The sequence below is a fragment of the Eptesicus fuscus genome, chromosome 13 (assembly GCF_027574615.1).
Source record: "Eptesicus fuscus isolate TK198812 chromosome 13, DD_ASM_mEF_20220401, whole genome shotgun sequence".
NCBI classification, from domain to species: Eukaryota; Metazoa; Chordata; class Mammalia; order Chiroptera; family Vespertilionidae; genus Eptesicus; species Eptesicus fuscus.
The window spans coordinates 62,725,408-62,743,774 of record NC_072485.1 but is presented as its reverse complement, the minus strand read 5'-3'; the positions used below and the strand labels follow the sequence as shown (position 1 = coordinate 62,743,774).

At 40.3% G+C, this 18,367-nt stretch overlaps 1 protein-coding gene across 1 annotated transcript in view; it reads left to right on the top strand.

Annotated features, from left to right (window-relative positions):
- Positions 1-18,367, top strand: part of DCDC1 (doublecortin domain containing 1) — a gene marked incomplete at its 3' end in the record, with an annotated part of 313,690 nt that overhangs the window by 261,632 nt on the left and 33,691 nt on the right. Inside the window, exons 23-28 of the mRNA XM_054725690.1 lie at positions 760-859; positions 2,712-2,847; positions 4,408-4,567; positions 8,394-8,552; positions 9,670-9,870; positions 14,915-15,008. Coding sequence (XP_054581665.1) covers positions 760-859; positions 2,712-2,847; positions 4,408-4,567; positions 8,394-8,552; positions 9,670-9,870; positions 14,915-15,008 — 850 coding nt within the window. The remainder of the gene's footprint in view (positions 1-759; positions 860-2,711; positions 2,848-4,407; positions 4,568-8,393; positions 8,553-9,669; positions 9,871-14,914; positions 15,009-18,367) is intronic.

The window sequence follows — 18,367 nt, the reverse complement described above, 5'->3', positions numbered from 1 at the left end:
CATCTTGTTTCCTCTGTGTTCTCACAGGATCCTGGCCAGGTGCCCATTACAGCACCCACTGCTTCATATTACACGTCAGTTGCTGACCTGTCTCTCTCCCTGACTAGGGAGGGAACTCCTCAGGGAACAGGGAAGCTGATCTTGATATCCACAGGGCTGGGCCAGTGCTTGTTTGCAGGAGCGCGGTGGCGGGGGTGGGGGGGATCACTATTTAATGTTTAACCAAGGGAAAAAAATATATATTTCAAAAGAAGTTGAAGGACTATAGAGATCACTTCTGGAGAAGGGGGATGAGGAATCGATTGATAATGAATGTGACTTTGGAGGCTTTGGAGAAAGAGTAGACTTCAACAGAAAAAGCTAAGGAAGGTGACTTAGGTAGAAGGAAGAGCAAGAAAATGGGAAAGTGTGGGGCATATTGAGAAATAAGAAGTCAACAATGATATATTTACCTGTTTATTGATCATAATTGACACTAGACTAAGCACTTTTTAAAATCAACTGGTCATCCTCATAACAACCCTGGAAAGTAAGTAGTTTGGGCCTAGAAAGTTTAAATAATGCCCATGTCCCACAACTCGGAAAGGGAGAACAAGACTCACAAGGGGTCTGATGGATTGCAGAGCCTGGCTCTCGACACACACCGTCCTGCAGAGGGAGTTGTCATGAAGGATCCAGGCCCTTGATTCCTTTTATTTCCTCTCTCCTCTGCTGGAAGCTGTCTGTATGCAAGGTCAATTTTTGTGTCTCTTATTGCAGGTGTACTGAAATTTTACATTTACCTTCTGCAGCTCGGAGGTTGTTCAATGAAAAGGGGAAGGAAATCTTTTCTGTAAAAGACCTTCAAAGAGATGAACTGGTAAAGACATGAATGAGAAACTGGAAATATTCATATATGAATACTATGTAAAATGTTTTAAAATATAAGACTTCAAACATTTATCCTCTTTCCTCTTGTTTTCCCCCTCAGAATTATCATAACTCACCAACCATCAGAGATGAACTCTAATAGCTGTCGAGAGCTTACTATGTGTCAGGCATGATTTTCAGGGTCGCATATGAATTAATTCATTGAAGCTCATCACAACCCTATGAGATGGATGCTCTCATTTTGTAAATAAGGAGACCAATTTATTAACTGCTTGTGGTTCCTATCCTACTCTAAAGGAAATAGATTCTCTCTTTTTTTTTGAGGGGGGGACCTTCAAAATGTAGTCGTCTAATGATTTATTACTTAATGATAACATTACCTTTTCAGAAAAAAAATTACATCTAGATTTTCATACACTCTATTTGGGTGGCTGGAGAAGGCTGAGAGGGACGTTAGCAGCCCAGCCTTTGCTCCCAGTTATGGAATTGGAGGTCTCAAATTCGAAAAGAAAACTTGCCTTGGCTGATGCCTTGAACAGAAAACCAAGCTCTCACCATATTATCAGAACTCAATTCAGGCTCTGAATGTGAAGAGCCTTCAAGAGAGTCTCAGACAGAAATATCAATGACCAGTCTCTGAGGCAGCGAGAGAGAGAGGAGTCCATTGTTCTTGGAGACTGGCAGGCCTTGTTTTGAATTCCAATGCTACAGATATAATTTACTACAGTTACTGTGCTAGTTAAGAAAGAACTTAATGTAGATAAATATAATTTAAAGACAAGTAGATGAGGCCACCAGGGCAAAGGAATTGTAAGTGTAGGAGGGTCAGGTGGAGCCAGGAGTGATTGTTATAAGATCCTGTATTTTTGCTAGAAATGAACCCGTCTCTGCTTGGTACAGCCAACATGAAGATTAAACATGAGCAGTTACATGATTAGGTATGTCCATAAGAGGGGGAAAAAATCTGTTGTTCAAAAAGAAAATTTTGATTTTTCCTGAATCCTCATACAGAGTATGTGAGTGATGATCAGTGAGTGGCTTCAAAACAGGCAGAATTAGGCTCCATTGTTCTCTTACTGAATCTTTCTCAACATATAGAAATAGTTCTCTCTCTTTTTTTTTTTTTTACTTCAAAGAAATATGTATTTATGTAAGGACATTTATGAAATACATATAAGCAAAAAGAAAAAGTATCATTCATATTCTAGTATCTAGAACTATCCCCATGAACATTTTGGTGCATATACTTCAAGTTCATTTACATCAGTGGTCATCAAACTTTTTCTGTAAAGGGTCAGATGGCATATATTATAGACTGTATAGTCTCTATTGAAACTCTGCCGTTATAGCACAAATGCAGCCACAGACAGCATGTAAATGAATAGGCATAGCTGCGTTCCAATAAAACTTTATTTAAAAACAGGCAACAGACCAAATTTGGGTCTCAGTCATATTTTTTGCAAAGCCCTGATTTACACCTACCTACCCCCCTCCTCTCTTTTCCTCCTTCCCTCCCTCTCTCCTTCCTCCCTGCTTTCCTTCTCTACTTTTTCTCCTTTTCAAAATTATTTTAAAACACTTTTTATTTTGAAATAATTATAAATTCACAAGAAGTTGCAAAGATAGCATGAAGTACTTTTTTTATACAAAACTTGAGATCCATCAAAGTTGTTGCCCTTATCAATAGTCTGTGCATTTTTCGTTGCTGAGTACTATTCCATGATGCCACAGTTTAACTACTCACCTATTGTAGGAAGTTTTGATTGTTTTCAGTCTTGGCTACTGCACATATGCTGCTGTGAGCAGTTGCATATGGGATCAGAGGCTCATTGCTTCAATAGGTATACGTTTCATGTGGGGAACATTGGATCAATCCTGACCTGTCCATTGCTCATCAAAAGAAGCAACTCTTCCTGAGGAATTTAGCATCAGACATTTCTAAAATGCAAGCCTTCTGCAATACACGTAAGACAGAGGGTAAGCACTGGAGTTATTTACCTTAATGTATACAGCCAAAATAAATACTTCATGATAGTGCTTCTTTTTAAAAAAAAAAAATTAGTTTGCTAATATAGGTTGTATTTCATTCCTGCACCTTGCTGTTTAGCAATTTAGACTAATTTTTGTATTTAACAGAGCTGCACATTTTCATTCACACTGCACTTTGGTTGTGCAAAGAGAACATAATTTATTTTGTCTTTAACACATTGGTCTTCTTTGTGAGCCTCATGCACCCCTACCAAGGACAAGACAAATGTTCAGTCAGGTTTAAATTTTATCCCATACATTACTTTAAGTAGTCCCTTCAGGGCGGGGATGGGACTTTCAGATTTACCAGGTTCCAGTCTCACTTTAGTTCCTCTCTAGAATGGAAGAAAGAATTTGGGGTGCAGATCCTCTTGCTATCTGGGCCCTGCTGGCTAAAGTCCATGGCTGGGTGATGGTGTCCCATTCTTTTGGCTCAGACAATGCTGGGTGGGTGCTACTTCCTGCCTGCTTAGCCCCTCCTCTGGTTCCCCTGGCCCTTGGAAGCCTGGTTGTTGCTGGGTAGTCATCTCTGTAAGTCTTTGCTTCAAGACCCCTTGACCTTCATTGGGCAACCTCTTCTGGAAAGCGCTCAGTAGGATTGTCAGCAAATCCTGGGGCACAGCTGCACCTCCCAGAAACCATTTCCACATTCAGATTTAAATGGCTTGTTGAAGGCTGCTTCAAGGGTAACTGCCACAGTGTCCTAAAATGAGCAGTGTGCACAGGACTACCTTGGTGAAGCTCAGATGCCTGGAGTGAAGCCTGTAGGGGAACAAGATCCCTCATGCTGGGTTTCTGCCTTCCTCCTCTTCTTACTCTTCTCCCCTCAGGCCCAGAAACAGTTGTTTTCTCCAGGTCAACCCTGAGAAAGATCAAACCTTTGATATGCTAAATGGGAGCTGAAGGCCTTTGGAAAGATCTTAAATCAAGACAGTGTCATCCTGACTTTCACAGCCATTGACTTATGCTCGGCTTGAAAGTCAAAACAATCCTTGTCCTCTTGTAGCATTTCTCATCTCCTCATGGTCTTCCTCATTCATTAAGGCTGCTTCAGGCACCAGGACAAAGGTTCTATATGTAGAATGGCAAGAAGGGGAAATTATTAATATAATTAAAAACATTACCCTCTTGCATATCTTGAACACTGTACAGTAAATTTTGCATGTGTGTTTCAAAGCCTTGGGGACATTCACTGAAGAGTTTGGGTCTCTACAGAATATATATATATATATCCCATTAAAATAGAACGTACAACAACTTCATTGTTTTTGGAAAAACTTAGTGTTAGTATTTTTTACTAAGAATATCATTAGAGGAAAGAATCTACAAAATTAAATTGAATAGAAACCCAATGTATTTGCTAAAAAGCAATTATCAGTTACTCTTAGGATGTGTTTATACCGAATAGCTGGAAATTTTCTACATTTGTATTTTAGCATGTGCTTTCAAATTCCCAGTTCTCTGCAATTATAACTAACCTGTCCTTGCAATGCGTGCATTTCTGCTCAGCTCTTGTTTTAGAAGTCCAAAGTGACATTGTGTCTGGAGCCAAGCTTGCTGTGTGTAAGCCCGTAGCTACTTCTGGACAAGAGAAGCAAAGTATAGAGCCAGAGGAAGAGCAAATGCAAAAAAATGCTTTAACCACGGGAAGTGCTCTCAGTAAAACTCTGTAAGTGATCAGTGTGGTCAGAAAAGCTGCCTGCTTAGTATTTGAACTCAGCTCATTAGCCTGATAACAGCACAGAGCCCAGTAGGGAACCCATGCCAAGTGTGTGAAATGGATGTCAGGTGAAGAGCTCATACTGAATCGGTTTCCTGGCAGAGGGATAGTGCTGGAGCTTCACAGTTCTACTTTCACAATGATCTACTTTCAGTCATTTTGTCATAATGCCACTATTTTTTAAAGACTAGAATATTAGAATCGCAGACATTTATTTGAAGAATCCATCATGTTTTGTTTCCATAAATGTGGACCTTGGGTATGCTTCTTCCCTAATGTAGTTTCAAGTTGGGTGCATGTTAATGTACAGCTACCATCCTGGGCTCTGAAATAGCTTTCTGATGGGACTCATCTCCACAATCATCTCCTTTCAATTCACCTGAAGTTCTATCTGTGGACAACTATCTTTCTAAAACACAATCCTTTTTCTACAATTCTTTAATGGCTACCTGTGTAGACAGAAAAAATATGTAGTCTGGAATCCTGAGCCCTTCTGACCTGGTCCAGGCCTGTCATTGACCATCTTTGTCACCCCCATGCCTGCCTCACTCTACCTTTTTTCCTTCCTGCCACATGAACTCCACCCTCCAGCTCAGCAGCTACAAGCTGTCACCTGAACGTGGCATGCTCTGAGCTACATTCCTTTCTCTCCACCTGAAGTGCCTTGACTTGCCCTGTCTTCATCCATGGAATAATTTTTCATCATTGAAATCAATTATAGCAATGATTATAGATAGCAAGATTCCACACACACCCCCACCCCCTTACCACACAAACAACCACCAAGCTGGGAATTCCTTGAAGGCAAAACCTCTGTCTTTTGTGAAGAGCAGGGTAAATTGATTTTAAACATTATTGAATAAATAAATGATTGAGTTTTCAAATCATAAAACCACAAATAGTTGATCTATTGCCATTGCAGTAACTGTGAAAATTAATTTATATATAATTGTTATAACCTGTCTAAAAACACTGTTTCTGTCCTTAATTATAAGAATACCAACTTTTGTTTTAGGGTTCAAACTTTCAGATTTTGATGAGTGAGTCATCTGGTCCAATGTCCTATACCGACAGAGGCACCAGAAAGCCTTTGTCAGAGAGTATGATTTGACCTACATGGCATCTTACTCAATGGTTAGGGAACTGACCACAAACTTTCCCAATGCCCCTTTCATTCTTCTTCTAAAATATGTATCATCTGGCCTCTGAGTTAGTAGACTGCACTTGGGAAAAAATGAAGAGAAACTAAGAAAAAGAACATCTTTGAGAACAAACATTGACAGTATTCTGATTCATAGATTTCATCAGGCTTGGAGTCCTTGTTGGAGTCCACCCAAAATATAATCCAGGAGTCTCCTGGACATTCCAGGCAGGCCCTTTTGATACAGTCTTCTTGAATACTCCTAGTAACAGGGAGATCACTATTTCACAAGGCAGCCCATTTTAATGCTGAAATAATTATTTAAAGCATCTCCATCTTATGATTTTTTCTGTATCTCTATGCAATGCCCTATTCCTCTTCTACTTAAGAGTCCTTAAAATGTTCAAAGCTCCCCATCATTAGCCCACCGGGTTATCTTTTTTCCAGACTAACTTTCATTGTTTCTTTGAACTATTTTCAATGAGTCGATTTTAAATCATCTTACATTAGAAAGTCACTGTAAGATTTCCCTAGACTTCCTTAGATATGTTTGGTTGGCAGTTTTCACTTATTTGGGAAATAGGATGGCTTAAGAAAGGACATCCATAAAGCAAGAGACTGGGCCATAAATCTGGAAGGAACCCTTTTGATATATGGGTTCTGTGTAAAGATTTCTGGTAAAAATGGTAAGAAGCACAGTGGAAGAGAAACTGTGGGAGCACTGACCTCTGCTGTGATGCCTTATGGAAGAAAAGGCTTTCAGAGCCTGGCACTGGGATGGGGGTGGGGACACCTTCCCTTTTCCTTGCTGTACTGCAGGCAGGCCCTGCCCTCCTGGTAAGCTTCCTCTCCTACTACCTTTCCCCTTATTCACTGCATATATGTCACACCAGTGTCCCTGTTCCTCAAATGAGACAAACATATTCTTGCTTCAGAGACTTTCCATTTGTTCTTTTCTCTGCCTGGAATGCTCTCCCTCCAGATCCTCACATGGCTGACTCCTTTCCATTGTCCAGGTCTCAACTCAAACATCATCTCTCAGAGGAGCCCTCTCTGAGTCCATTCCTAAACTAGACCCCACTCCAACCAATTTGTATCACAATATTCTGTTTTATCCCACTTATGGCACTTATCTTGTTTATTTATTCATTTTCTTATCTCTCTGCTCTCCTCTAGAATGTAAGCTCCATGAACTCTGATAAATTATGTTTTGTTTACCACTGTATTCTGACACTTAGAACTCTGCAGCTATCATATAGTAAATGTTCAATAAATATTAGTTAAAGACATGAATAACTAATAATGAATAATTAGTTTTATGAATGAATGGATAGACAAATGAATGAATTCATATAGCCAGATGGATTTTAAAATGACCATTTTAAAATTGATTTGATTCTACTTCATTTGTCTGGAAACCCAAGAGCATATAGATAAAGTCAAAGTTAAAAAATAAAACATCTGGATTTGGAGGAAGAATACTGTTTACACACTACTAAATGTGTTAAAACTAAAAATAACCTTTTCCTCCTTCTTTTTCCTCAAAGAAATGGGAAAGCTGTTTTGTTTGTTTTTTTAATTTTCAACACAAGATGGCACTGTTGTTTTTTTAACAGTTACTGAGAGTTTTCATTTGAGAAGCAGCTTGTGCTGCTGTTCTGAATAAGGTCGTGATTACTCACCAATTTCATATCTACATGTCATACTTTTGTTACACTGGAAAAGTGTATAGTCTGCTCTGCTGACACAGGAGTTGTCCCTGAAGATTTTGGTAATTTGATGTTGCTTACAGTTACATCAAAGTACCACCAGACCTTGGTGGTCACAGCCTATTCTAGAGAGTTTGATTTTCACATATGCATATTTACAGTGCTGAAATATGCTTGCTGCCTTGCCTATATATTTATCCTGCTTTCAGATGAGCAGTTCTCATACTGTGTCATGATCCCACAGAAGGCAAAAGTGCCCTGAACAGTGTGGCCTGGAACTGGATATATACAGATCTGTGTGGTGGCTATGCTTCCATGCTCATCTTCGTCTTAAGAAGCCAGAAGGCGGGCACAGTTATTCCAATGATGACTATTTACTCTGAGTGTTTTAGTACATTATTCTCTATCAGAAGCTGGCACCATTAGTGCCAAGACTATTTGAGTCTCCCTAGATTCCTCTGTTGAGTGGAAAAGTTAAGTTAATTAAGATTCCGTTAACGTCTAATGAATAAACTTTATGAAACCCAACAATCTAGCTGTACTGTTCCAGGAAGAAATATGACCCACTTACGGGATGGGTACAAGGATTCTCCGTACATGTCTGTTAGGAATTTCTTAAACTACTAAGTAGTCTTAGTCTTATAATTTTTGAAACATAATACATGTTCTATTTTTTTCTGAGTAAACCTAACAAAGATGAATGCTGTTTATTATGTGATAAAGCAATTTTATTTGCAATTTTATATTAAAATATCTAAATTAAGTATTAGTAGGATATGGATTTGCAATGTTAGGCATCACTATGGAAATATGATTTATAGGTCTGTCAGTATCCTTTAGGATGCGATCAGAATACGCCTCAGAGAAAATTCTGGGAGTATGAATCCAAATTCTTAGACTTGTGTTTGTTTATGAACCTTGATAGAGATTCACATGCAAAAGCCCATCTCCGAATGCAGGCTCGTCACACGCCTCTTAAGTATGCCTGGCAGGAACCTTCTCATATCTCTGATGAGAGCAACTGTTTTCCAAAGAAAATGCAGGAAGAGATCTTAGAAAATGTGGAACCACAGAAAAAATACAGGTAAAAAGTTTCAGTGAATTCCTTATAGAGATTTCTAGCTGGTCTTAGATTTTCTCACTTTGGGGCAAGAATATTCCTAAGGATTTGCATTACTGTTAGCTGCTATTTACATCAACGTATACATTTTTGTCTTCCTTCTGTTTTTGACTGAAGTATTTGCAAGTACTGATGGGAAGGTCCTTCGCACTTCCGCTAAATAATATAATTTATTTTCACTGGTGTGTCTTTTCTGTTAAAGCTCATCCATCTTTGCCTCCTGAGAAGTTAGCACAAAGCTTGTATATTTGTTGAATAAATGTGTGAATGAACTTATGCATTAACATGTAAGATGCCCTGATGTCTTTAAGAAATTAGTAAAATGCAATTTCTTCTTTTTTAAATTTTATTATTTTCTGGTCAGTGCCCAGTGAAACGACAGCAATCTATCATCTTTAGACATTTGCTTAACATTATAGCAGCTTATATGTATAAAACATTTAGCATTAGTCTATGCGCTATACACTAATAAATGTTTATATTAGTCAATTAATGTAAACATCTATTAGTTTTAATAGATGTTTATAAATTAATTTAATTGCCAATGCATTGTGATGTTTAGTATGTTTGATAAGCTTACTTAATCCCTTAAGAGCCTTAGTAAGAGATTCCTTTAAATTAACTTATTTGCATATTATTATTTTATATAATATTGAGTTGTTATGAGTGTGAGTTATTAGGGAAAATTGAAAAACTTGGAGAATAATGTTCTATTTGCCAAGAGTCTAGATAGAGGATAGAAACACTCATGGTTTAAACAGAACTCCTTTATTTTTCTCTGTTTTGATTCTACATGCCTTCTTTTTTCTAACTTCTTTTTCCACTTTAAATTATCTCTTCAACTGAATGTCTTTTTTCTGTGCTGATGAGTTTCTCATATTCTCTCAGATAAACATTTATTTCTGTTACTAAATAAACTCAGAATTCTACTTTGTACATCGCTGCTGTCCCAAGGGTGATGGCTCACCATTGTAAGTGAATTTGGTTCACAGCGGGTCTCCTGCCGACAGAACCTGCCATCTCCAGCACATCAAGGGCACGAGGTACTTTTCTGCACATAATGGGATTTTCTTTATCTCAGCCATTCTCCAAAACGGAGTAAATTGCAGAAGCTCTGCCACCAGCAGTTTGAATACAGAGATGGGCAAATCATAAGCCATGAAGCTCCTCAGCTAGTCCTGGGGGTGCGAGGTCCAGACCTGCGTTCAGGCATGGAGGTGGTTTTGGTGGAGAAAAAAGCCAATGACAGTCATCAACGCTGGATGCACAAGGAAGGCAGCAGGTGAACGCATTATATTTAGGGGTCAATATATCAACAAGTGAGCGGGAGATTTACATGGTCCCCCCAGAGCAGGCTCATGTATATTTGAGGGCTTTGGATGTTCTATTTAACATAGCCAATACATTTTTATCCTACTCCAGGAAGAGAAAGAGAGTGAGAGCAAATGTAAACGCTCAGTAGTCTACACACAACTTATTTGCTATTGATTCAGAGAAGAAACATGAAATCTGACCTACTGGGTTCATAGTTTTAACTGGCCTTTGAGGTCAAGAGAAAACTGGACTCTCATCTAATTTTATTTTTATGATTTGAAGGAATAAAGTAAGAATTCCAAAAAGACCTCATTTTTTAAAATTTGCTTTTCATAACTCAAGCTCCTGCACCTCCCCATATACGTGCCTTCCCTCCCGTCCTTCCATCAAATAGTCAACTGATATGACACAGTGAAAACGAATTCTTACTTATACAAATATATTATGGCAATTTGATGGGTGGCCCTTGTTTGGATCCAGATTCAAGCCAACCACTATCAGACAGTTATTGCTGAGACAATCAGAGAAAATTCACAGCAGTCTTGGTACCAGATAATATGAAGGAAGTATTGTTATTTTATTGGGTGTTATAATGGTTATGTTAAAAAAGAAAGAAAACTCTGATCACTGGACTATATATATTGTTATAGTACAGATAAAATTAAGAGCTATCTCAGATTTACTTTAAAATTCCAGCTAAAGCAAAAATGTTTAAAGTTGGGAGGGGAATGGATGAAACAAGAATGGCAGAATGTTGCTCACTGTTGGGTCCATGGTGGTTTCTTCAACATTTCTCTCTGGTTTTTTTTTTTTTTGTGTGTGTGTGTGCATGTTGGAACATTTCCTTAACAAGAAAGAAAATAACTCCTTGGTTTTTAGATTGGTTTGCTTCAGGTTCTACCATTAGTGTTATATGGTGGGTCTCCAGGGCCCTCTTCAGTCTTTTGAAATGCCATATAAAATTTGTGTTTGTGTATCTCTGCAATACAGTTGTTTTTTTCTGGAAAGGAGCTGTGATTTTCATTGGATTCTCAATAGGTGTGGGATGCAAAAGGTTTAGGAATTGCTGGTTTGACAGAGATTGCATAAACTTCAGCAGGGGGCAGCAGAGGGCCCAGCATGTGTGGGGAAAGGAGCTAGCCTTCATCTGCTCACTGTCTGAGATGAGCAAAACTGCCAGCAAGGGAGACTTGCTGGGCTTGTTTTACAGAAAGCTGAAAAGCCAACATGTAGATGGACCTGGTGAGTGTTTTCCTTGGCCCCATTCATCCTAGCCTAGCTAAGTTGTCTTTGCAATGGGACGCTAGGAAGCAGGTTTTTGTCCCTGTGAGTGGCTTGCTTTATGGGACCAGAATGCATTCATTCAGCTGTAAAGAATGTTCACCGGGCAGTGTTTTAGGGTTAAGAACAAAACAATAAATATCCCTGCCCCTACAGAGTTGGTACTACCCCATCTCTACATTTCTAGAAATTAGCAATGCATCTTACTGCCTTGGCTTTCTATATTATAGTACAGGTCCTGCTTGAGCCTCAGTTGGAATTCGAGCATGGCTGAGGAACTGGGGTGAACACACATGGGAAACATGACCCAAGAGAAGAGAAAGCCAAGCATAATGAGTTCAACTCAGAAACACTTGTTCATTGGAAAAGAGGGCCGTTTCTGGGTCCTCCTGAGTATCTGGCATTGGTTTCGTTTTTTATCCTCATTGCTGTAGAGAGAGCAGGAGGAGGGCACGGCTATTGGAGTGAAAATAAAAGAGAAGTCTGCCTAAAACGCTGAAACATTGGACTATGATCAGCACTGCTTTGGAAAATGTAGCCACATGTAACATGAACGAGAACAGCCTCTTCCAATCTCCTTCCACTTTCCAAAACACTCCACAACTTGGCCTTCTTGAGGCCTCCCCATGTCAAGCCATAGAAGAGAGGGGCCATTGGTGGGAAATGGTGGTATTGATTGATCTCTGGTGGGAAACTCCAGAGTCTGGAGAGAAGAGGTGGAGGAGTGAGGGGGAGGGGCAGTGGGACAGGATTTGCTCATGAGCACATGGGTCACCATCTGGAGACTCCACAAACATTTGGACAGAGGTTTTGCAGAAGTCTGGATGATTAATTGTGGGCACGATTTAGAGGAATATATGTCCTATGGCAGAAGTGTGTCTGCCTAGTGACAGTAATTCTTTCTTTCACATTTCCCCTTGGCATCTTGCTGTGTGTGTTTGGGTTTTTTTCCTTCCGCCTAATTGGATATTGAAACCCATCAGTTCTGATTACCTGGTGAGGCCTGGAGAACCTTGGATTGCACTGTGTAGCAGAACCTGTAGAAAATTCGTTTATGTGAACCACTGTCTTTTGATCCTCCTTATTTTGTCCAGGCAATAAGTTTAGGGAGGCAACTGCCCTTTCAGTATTTGGAATAGTAGAGTGTGGGCAGAGTATCTCACTGCCAACATCGTGGGAGGTTCTAAGGGGCATCACTGTGCTGAGAATTGTCTACTTTTAGTCCTTTCATTCAGGCCTTGATGGGATAACACATCATCTCGGCTGGAAGGGCAAGAAGTGAGCAAGGGGACACTGAAAGGCATAGGAAATTGCTGACGTCTCAGTAGCTTGGTTTTCAGCCCCACAGAAGAAGGTCCAGATCAACTTTTGAGATAATCTGGCATCTTCCTCCCATTTTCAACTCTGGCGCAATCTGAGTTAATCATTTGGTCTCTAAAGGAAAATATGAAAAAATATGAAGAAATCCTCAGGGATGAAAATTCCCTCATCAGCACTCAAGGTTATAGAGGGGGAAATTCAGCATTATGGAATTTGGAGCTCAAAGTAATCTTTAAAATCATCTAGTCTTAGTCACTTGATTCCAAAACTAGGTAAACTGAGGCTCAAGGAGATTAAGTGACTTGCATGTGTTCATAGCATGGGTTAATGGAAGAGACAGTGGTATTGTGCTGGATATTGCTAGGACACAGAGTAATTTCTCACCTTGCTCTTTGGCACGCAGGGGGTTTTGTGTAGAGTTCTATAAGCTCAGGCTTCCTGCAGAATATAAGCATTCCTGCTGTGGGCCAGCACCAGTTAGCTGCATTGTTCAAAAAGGAAAAAGAAAAACCAACTCTACAATGGCTGAGCAGGGCACTGAAGCCTGGGGAAGCTGCTATATCTATTCTAGTCATTCTAGTCAGCAAAACACAGAGATAGCTAGCTAACTAATCTTGGCATCTCAATAGGTTACTGCAGAAATATATACTCATTCATTCATTCACATACTATTGAATGCCAATAAGAATGCAAGGTGCAAAGTCCTCAACATGCTGAGGCTGCAGAGAGGAGCAATATAGAATATCAGCTCCCTTGCCGTGTGCACCATCTTCATAAAAGCCGAGAAGGTATTGAAAAATATGGAATATCCACTTTGGATTTAAGATGATACTTCATTAACTAACAATAGAAGGAGGGAATACATTGTAAGATTAATGGTGATTATCTTGTAGAAGTCAGAGTAATGTTTAAAATTGTGTTATAATTTTACTATAGTCTTCAGTACTTTGTGTATTTTTACAACGAGGATATATTGTTCTGTGTTCAGAGGTTTAAATTAGATATCTGGAATTTTTTCAATCTTGAAAAATATATTACTTTTATAATAGATCCCTTCTCTACTCCCACATCATTAAATTTTATGTTCAGGAAGAGTTGTATTTTCCACAGCAGGAGTGCCACTATTGGTCTGTAATGTAACTATGTTGACAGAGGGAAAGAATTGGCTCTTTCCATACAGACAAGAGCCTAAAATGGTCCGTTTATTTTTGCTTTTAAGTGATGCAAGGAAAAGAATTTGAAAGTTTTAGCTCAATAATTTTCATTTTGTTTTCCAATCGAGGGGGCCTTATGTTAGCTCCAATAAGATCACATAAAAATATTCACCACATATCTTGGACTTTTAGGGAAAGCTCCTTCAGGGAAAAAAATTGGGGGAAATCTTTTTTAAAAAAATCATAACCATTAGTAATAATCACAAATACGAATACTATGCAACAGACAACATTCATTGCATTTCATATGCATTAACTCATTTAATTCCCACAATCATCTGATCAGGTATTACCTCATTTTACTGATGAGCATACTGAAGCAGAGTTGTTAAGCAGAGCTGTAGAGCTACTGACAGGTAGACCCAGGACTCAGACTTAGGCATTGTGGCTCCCACTCCGATACACTGCCTCCCATAGCAACTAAATGGGGAGGAGAGTATAGCAGTCTGGGTACAATCTGGAGGCAGAAAACGTACAGTGATTTAAACAGGAGAAGCTTAACATAAATGATTATTAAACAATGATAAAAGAGTAATTATCGGATATTTAAACAAATATACATTCTATGTGATACTGTAAGGCTGAGGGATGGTATGCAAGAAAGGACAGACTTGGACTTTGGCCCCTCCCCAAGGCTGGAGTTCAAAACCCATTGGAAAGGTATGGTTGCAGCCCACTGGATGGCAAAGAAAGGTGCTGCTTTGCCTGGCCAGACCTTGTCTTTGGCTGCTGGGCAAGCAGCAAGCAGCCCTCTGGAACATAAATGGGGGTATAACTGGTTGCCAGGCACATGGGCATGTAAAGGGAGTGGGGGTGCTGGCATGGCAGAAGGCCTGGGGCATGCAGGATCTGTGTCAGGAGAGCCACAAGCAGGCGATCATGAGGCCAGGTCAGGGCTGAGAAGGTGCCGAAGGCCCACGCATCCTGGGCACCTGGTTGGGGAAGAGCATCACTGGATATCCCACTCCCAATTAGGGATGCCATACACAGCCAGAAAGAGGAGCCCCTTCCTCCTGCAGTGCTCTTCCAGCACTCTCTGTGAGAACCGCTAACATCATGCCTGCTGTAAAATGGGAGAAAAGCTTACAGAATTCACATCTATTATGGAGACAAGAAGTAACACACTAATAAGTGGCACAGAGGGCGCTCTAAGCTGGTCATGCTGCTGTGTAATGTGCCTAATCCTGTTTTCCCAAGGACCTTTCACCTGGTGAGGAACCCAGAGCTTGTGCTGGCAGTGTCTATGACCAAGACGGGGAATGAAGTCTGTAGCTATCCAGTTATTCTTCAGGTAAGATATATATAAAGAGTAATCATGGCCCTTTATTTAGTTGAATGCAAGTAAAGCTCCATGCATCCTTGTTGTGGAGAAAGAAATTGGATGTCACAGAATTCTATCTTGAATGCTATTGCTAAAATATTTACAACCTTCTGCTTAGATTTCAAATTGAACATGTTCATGTAGCTCTTAATTTAGCTTAATCCAACAGATGGTGGTTGTGGGCTTGCTGCATGTCAGGAGCTATGCTTTCTACGTAAATCAATTCCAATGGCAAGCACGAGCAATTGTCCCAGCAGCATTCACATGGCTTGTAGTCTCAGTGGTAGGTACAGTCAGTGGAATGAATGGCTGCTGGATGCACCACATGTTTTAAGTTCAGTGGCAACTAGAGTGAAAGAACATGGTCAGAAGGCTCTTCCTGAAGGATGAGCTCAACAGTGTTAATTCTAATTATACTTTTAACATACTTTTTGCAAATATTTATAGCAGCCAAACAATTTTTGGAGACTCCAAAGAAGTCTGGCTTCATTTAAGTTTTAGGCAAACACCTGGGCAGTTCTTTCTTTTTATGTTTGTTATGTCATCCTCACTTATTTGTAATCAAAGACACTCCTAAATAAATATGTGTTTATGTGTGTTTTTCTTGGTAGGAGGGGAGAAAGTTTAGGAGCAGCTCTGCTCTGAATTTACTTTCTGATTCCTCCACAATCTTTGCCTTATTTTTGGTGAACAGAATATATTGTCTCCAAGTAACATTTCTTTTATCCCATGTTTTTTAATAGCAATGAATCCAAAATTGGGACAAAGCAATCTGGACAAATATCAAAGCTTAATTAAGTCTTCTATCCTGATGATAAATATGGGCTTAAAATTTGTTCTAGGAGACACAGTATATATAGCATCACATTCTTCCCTGTCAGGTGCCTCTTTGACAGCGAGATAAAAACCTCATGCAGATGAAAATTTAGTACCTTAATCAGTTTCATAAAATTATAGATATGGATGTTTCCCTTAAGGTTCCCATTTTATAAGAAATGAGTTTGATACCAAGATAATTTGTATTAACTTTCAAGATTTTTTGTTATTGCTGCTGGTGTTCCATTTTTATTTCTTGAAGCAATCAGTTTATGAGAAAATATTAAAGTTCAAGTAAATAAATAACAATGAGGCATGTTAGGTTAATCTTAGTAGGTCCCTCCTCCCTGTTCCTTGAAATATAGTCTTTGTTCTCATACCTCTGAGGGATGCTCTATTATCTGACCTATTAAATCAATTCTTAAGGTTCATTTATTTTCCTCTTAACTATCAATCTCTCCTTGGTAAAGTAAGTATTATTCATTTTAAAGGTGTCATATGTTTAGTTGGAACTAATCTGGTTTAATTTCTCTTAAAGTGAAACAACTTATTTCTTTACTTATGTTTGAACCAAGTTATATAATTTGAATAAGTATGCTATTTCCATTACATATAATGCTGAGTGTATTCACATTTTAAAAAATCCTCCTTAATGACCAATGAAATGTAAATTAAAATATCAGCAAGCTATTAAGTTGAAGATGTTTTGGCAAGAGTGTGAGGAAAACAGGCCATTTCTTATACTATTGGTGGACTTGTAACTACAATAACCTTTCTGGAAATTATTGGCTGTGATAAAGTTCAATATTTAAAAGTGATTGTGTTCTTTTATTTGCAATTCTACTTGAGAAGTTTGTTCTAAAGAAGTTTTAGATTTACACAAAGATTTATCTGTATATATATTTTTTCACTTATAGTAAGGAAAACTTGAGAATCTACATGTTTAATTTTTAGAGAGTGGTAAAATAAAATATCCCTAAAAGCAAATAGTATATATCCTTTAAAAATGTTTAAAAAAAAAAAAAGATTAATGGAATATCCTACCTAATAAAAGGGAAGTATGCAAATAACCATCACTTCGCTACACCCACGATTGGGCCAGTGGGAGGCTGGGGGCGGGACTCGGGGTGGCTGATTGGGCTGGCGGGGGGCGGGGACCCTGTTCCTCTCACCAGCCCCAATGGCCGGCGCTGCAGGAGGACCCATGGGGCCGGCAGAAGGCGCCGGTGGCGAAACTTGGGGTGGCCGAATGCATGGCTGCCAGCATCAGTTTTCCGCCAGCATCAGTTTTCCTCTGGCCACCCGCCAATCGAAGCGCTGGCGGGAGGCGCTCTGATCGTCGGGTGGCCAGAGGAAAACTGGTGCTGGAGGAACTTGGGGTGGCTGATCGTGCTGGCGGGAGGCGCTCCGATCGGCAGGTGGCCAGAGGAAAACTGGTGCTGGAGGAACTTGGGGTGGCTGATCGTGCTGGCGGGAGGCGCTCCGATCGGCAGGTGGCCAGAGGAAAACTGGTGCTGGCGGAAAACTGGTGCCGGCATCCAGGTGAAGGAAGGTCTATTGCACGAAACTTCATGCAACGGGCTTCTAGTTGTTAAGTAAAAACAAAAACAAACAAAAAAACAAACCTAATGCAGTTATCAAATTGTATATATTTTGTGATCCTATTTTTGTAAATTAAAGAATGCATATTTATAAATACACTAGTGCCCCGGTGCACAGACTTGTGCACATTGAAAGGAAATTAATTAGAAGGTTGCAAGCGGGGCGGGACTGGCAGGACACGCCCTGGAGCCAACCTCCTGCAGTCCCTACCTGGCCGGCTGCACCTGGGGCGGTGCCACGGCTAAAGGGTGTCTGCAGAGTGAGCAGGGTCCCTCAGGCAGGTGGGGTCCCTCGGTCTGGCCTGTGGGGATCAGGCCAAATCTGGCTCTCCAACATCCCCTGAGGGGTCCCGGATTGCAAGAGGGCAGTTGTCGGGTGATGCACTTCGGAATTGGGCTCTCTCCTCTCTGGTTCTGCGGTGTGTCATCTGAGAACTGCTGCTGCCAAGTCTCTGCAGCTACCAAGTCACTGCAACTTGGCAGCTCCTGTGTTGAGCGTTTGCCCCCTGGTGGTCAGTGCATGTCATAGCTACCGGTCGGATGGTTGCTTCGCCTTTTATATATATATATTTATATATATATATAGACTAGAGGCCTGGTGCATGAAATTTGTCCACTTGGTGGGAGGGGGGTCCCTCACTGGCCTGTGCCCTCTCGCAGTCCGGGAGCCCTGGGGGGATGTCCGACTGACAGCTTAGTGGGCCTAAGCTGTCAGTCAGACATCTTTAGCATTGCCACGGAGGTGGGAGAGGCTCCCACCACTGCTGCTGTGCTCACCAGCCGTGAGACTGGCTTCTGGCTGAGCAGCGCTCCCCCTGTGGGAGCACACTGACCACCAGGAGACAGCTCCTGCATTGAGTGTCTGCCCTCTGGTGGTCAGTGCACATCATAGTGACTGGTCATTCCACCATT